General features: G+C 39.0%; 1 protein-coding gene across 1 annotated transcript; it reads left to right on the plus strand.

Moving 5' to 3' along the window:
• Nucleotides 1-204: 204 nt before the first annotated feature.
• Cdr1 (cerebellar degeneration related protein 1) lies at nucleotides 205-1,908 on the plus strand. Its single transcript, XM_029558006.1, is given in 7 exon segments — nucleotides 205-1,065; nucleotides 1,067-1,217; nucleotides 1,219-1,290; nucleotides 1,292-1,492; nucleotides 1,494-1,548; nucleotides 1,551-1,636; nucleotides 1,639-1,908. Coding segments are annotated over 7 exon segments (1,104 nt in total). The 5' UTR covers nucleotides 205-796.
• The last annotated feature ends 718 nt before the right edge of the window (nucleotides 1,909-2,626 follow it).

Here is a 2,626-nt window from a genome sequence, read left to right on the forward strand (position 1 = left end):
TCACATAACAAATAAAAGTTAATTATTCAAATGGCCAAAATAGGCAAATACACTCTGCCATTTTTATATGAAATTATAGATTATAGTCTTTAAACATGATTTTTTTCCTCACTGAAAGAAAAATTTCACTTTCACTTAAGCATAGCTGACTGTCAAAACTAAGCATTAGCAAAGTAGTAAAATTTACTGTATCAATTACATAAACCTTTTTTCTGAACACTATCTTTGAAAGTTATAAAGAATAAATAAGTATTTCTAAGCATCACAAATGCAAACAGCAGTACTTCTGGCCCATAAAACTTGGGCTATGAGAGGTACGTCTTATTAAATTTTTTAAAGTTAATTCTACTACAAGCAAGAATACTTGAATTGAGAGTTTAGTCTACAAAGACCTGCACATGGAAAAGCTTGAATGGGGAAGAGTAATTTGAGACATTCTCAACCTAAGGAGAAACTGGAAAAATAAACTATGAAACATGTTTCAATACCTGTATATGGCAGACACTGGAAAACCTGAATGTCAGAATACCGATACACTGGAGACACTGGAAGGCGTAGATATTGAGCCAGGTGACGGAAGACTGGGTAGTCGTAGGAAGACATGAAGACACTGGAAGACATAAAGATGCTGGAAGATGCGGAGATGCTGGAAGACGGGCAGATGCTGGAAGCCCTGGAGATGCTGGAAGCCCTGGAGATGAAGGAAGACATGATTTTTTTTCTGGAAGACATAGGCTGGAAGACATGAATTTAATGGAAGACATAGATATTCTGGAAGATGTGGATTTGGTAGAAGATGTGGATTTTCTGGAAGCTCTGGATTTTCTGGAAGATGTGGATTTTTCCGGGAGCTCTGGGTTTGCTGGAAGACATGGATTTTCTGGAAGCTCTGGATTTGCTGGAAGACGTGGATTTTCTGGAAGATGTGGATTTGCTGGAAGACGTGGATTTGCTGGAAGCTCTGGATTTGCTGGAAGACGTAGATTTTCTGGAAGATGTGGATTTGCTGGGAGACCTGGATTTTCTGGAAGCTCTGGATTTGCTGGAAGTTGTGGATTACAGAAGCTCTGGATTTGCTGGAAGACCTGGATTTGCTGGAGGACATAGATTTTCGAGAAGCTCTGGATTTGATGGAAGACATGGATTTTCAGGAAGACCTGAATTGTCCGGAAGACCTGGATTGTTTGGAAGACATGAATATGCTGGAAGACTTGGAGTTTCCTGGAAGACATGAATTTTCTGGAAGACATTGATCTTCAGGAAGACATATCTTGGCTGGAAGACTTGGAGGTTATTGGAAGACAGGAACTTTCTGGAAGACATGGATAGTGTGGAAGACCTGGATTTAGTGGAAGACAGATTGTTGGAAGACTTGAATTGGTGGAAGACATAGATTTACTGGAAGACCTGGATTTTTCTGCAAGATGTGGATTGACTGGAAGACCTAGATTGACTGGAAGTTGTGGATTTGGTGGAAGACACTGATTTTTCTGGAAGACATCGACTGTCTGGAAGACCTAGATTTCTTCCTGGAAGACCTGGGATTTTTCTGGAAGACATGGATTGATTGAAAGACTTCGATTTTATAGAAGACACAGATTTTCTGGAAGACCTAGATTGTCTGGAAGACCTTGAAACCACTGGAAGACATGGATTTTCCAGGAAGACGTGGATTTTCCTGAAGACATGGATTTTTTTGGAAGACTGGATTTTTTGGAAAACTTGGAGGTTGTTGGAAGCCATGGACTGTCTGGAAGACATAAATTTTCTGGAAGATCAGGATTGTCTGGAAGATACTGGGGTGGTTGGACGACTTGCAGTTGCTGGAAGACCTGGAGATGTTGGAAGACCTTGACACTGGCACCACTGGAAGCCCTAGATATTGGAAACATCATAAGGACAGGATGATGCAGACTCTGGAAGTCTTGAGTTTGAAGACACTGATTATTCTGAACATTGTAGACTTTGGAGGCCCTGAATATTGGAATATTGGACATTGGAAGCCATATACTAAAATTCTTAGATGTTAGACACATTGCAAATCTTGTACTTTGGAATCCCTAAACAATAGTAGATATGTGCAATGAAGGACCTAGGCATTTACAAGTCAAATTAAGAAACCCCACATATTGAGAGACAGTGAAAACCCTGGGTATTGATATATTCCTGTCAAAAATATGCACATAAATTAGAATAAATTTAAATGCTGCTGGAAACACTGGAGATTAGGAGAACTAGTTGTTAGGTCATTCGGAGGTTGGTTAGAGTAGAACACTTGAATATTAGAAAAGAGTTCCTGGGGTCACTGAAAGAATTAGTCATGGCAATAACTGGCAATAAAAAAAGATATTTTAAGGGACAAAAAAAAATGTAAGTGGTAGATGATATGGAGAAAGCTCATGAATGTAGGAAAAGGACTTATAGGGAGCAGGGAGGTTGACATGGGTGAGAGGGAGATAAACACTAGGGTTAAGAGTAATCAGAATGCAGTATATGCATGTACGAAATTGTCAAAGTATAAATTTGGTTCTTAAAAGTCATTGCAAAAATCAAGATTTAGAATACATTAATAGATATGGGAACTGAACAATGCACTAGAAGATACTGGGAAAGTTATAATTGGATC

This window comes from Nannospalax galili, unplaced genomic scaffold (assembly GCF_000622305.1).
Source record: "Nannospalax galili isolate Female #2095 unplaced genomic scaffold, S.galili_v1.0 scaffold167, whole genome shotgun sequence".
Taxonomy (NCBI): Eukaryota; Metazoa; Chordata; class Mammalia; order Rodentia; family Spalacidae; genus Nannospalax; species Nannospalax galili.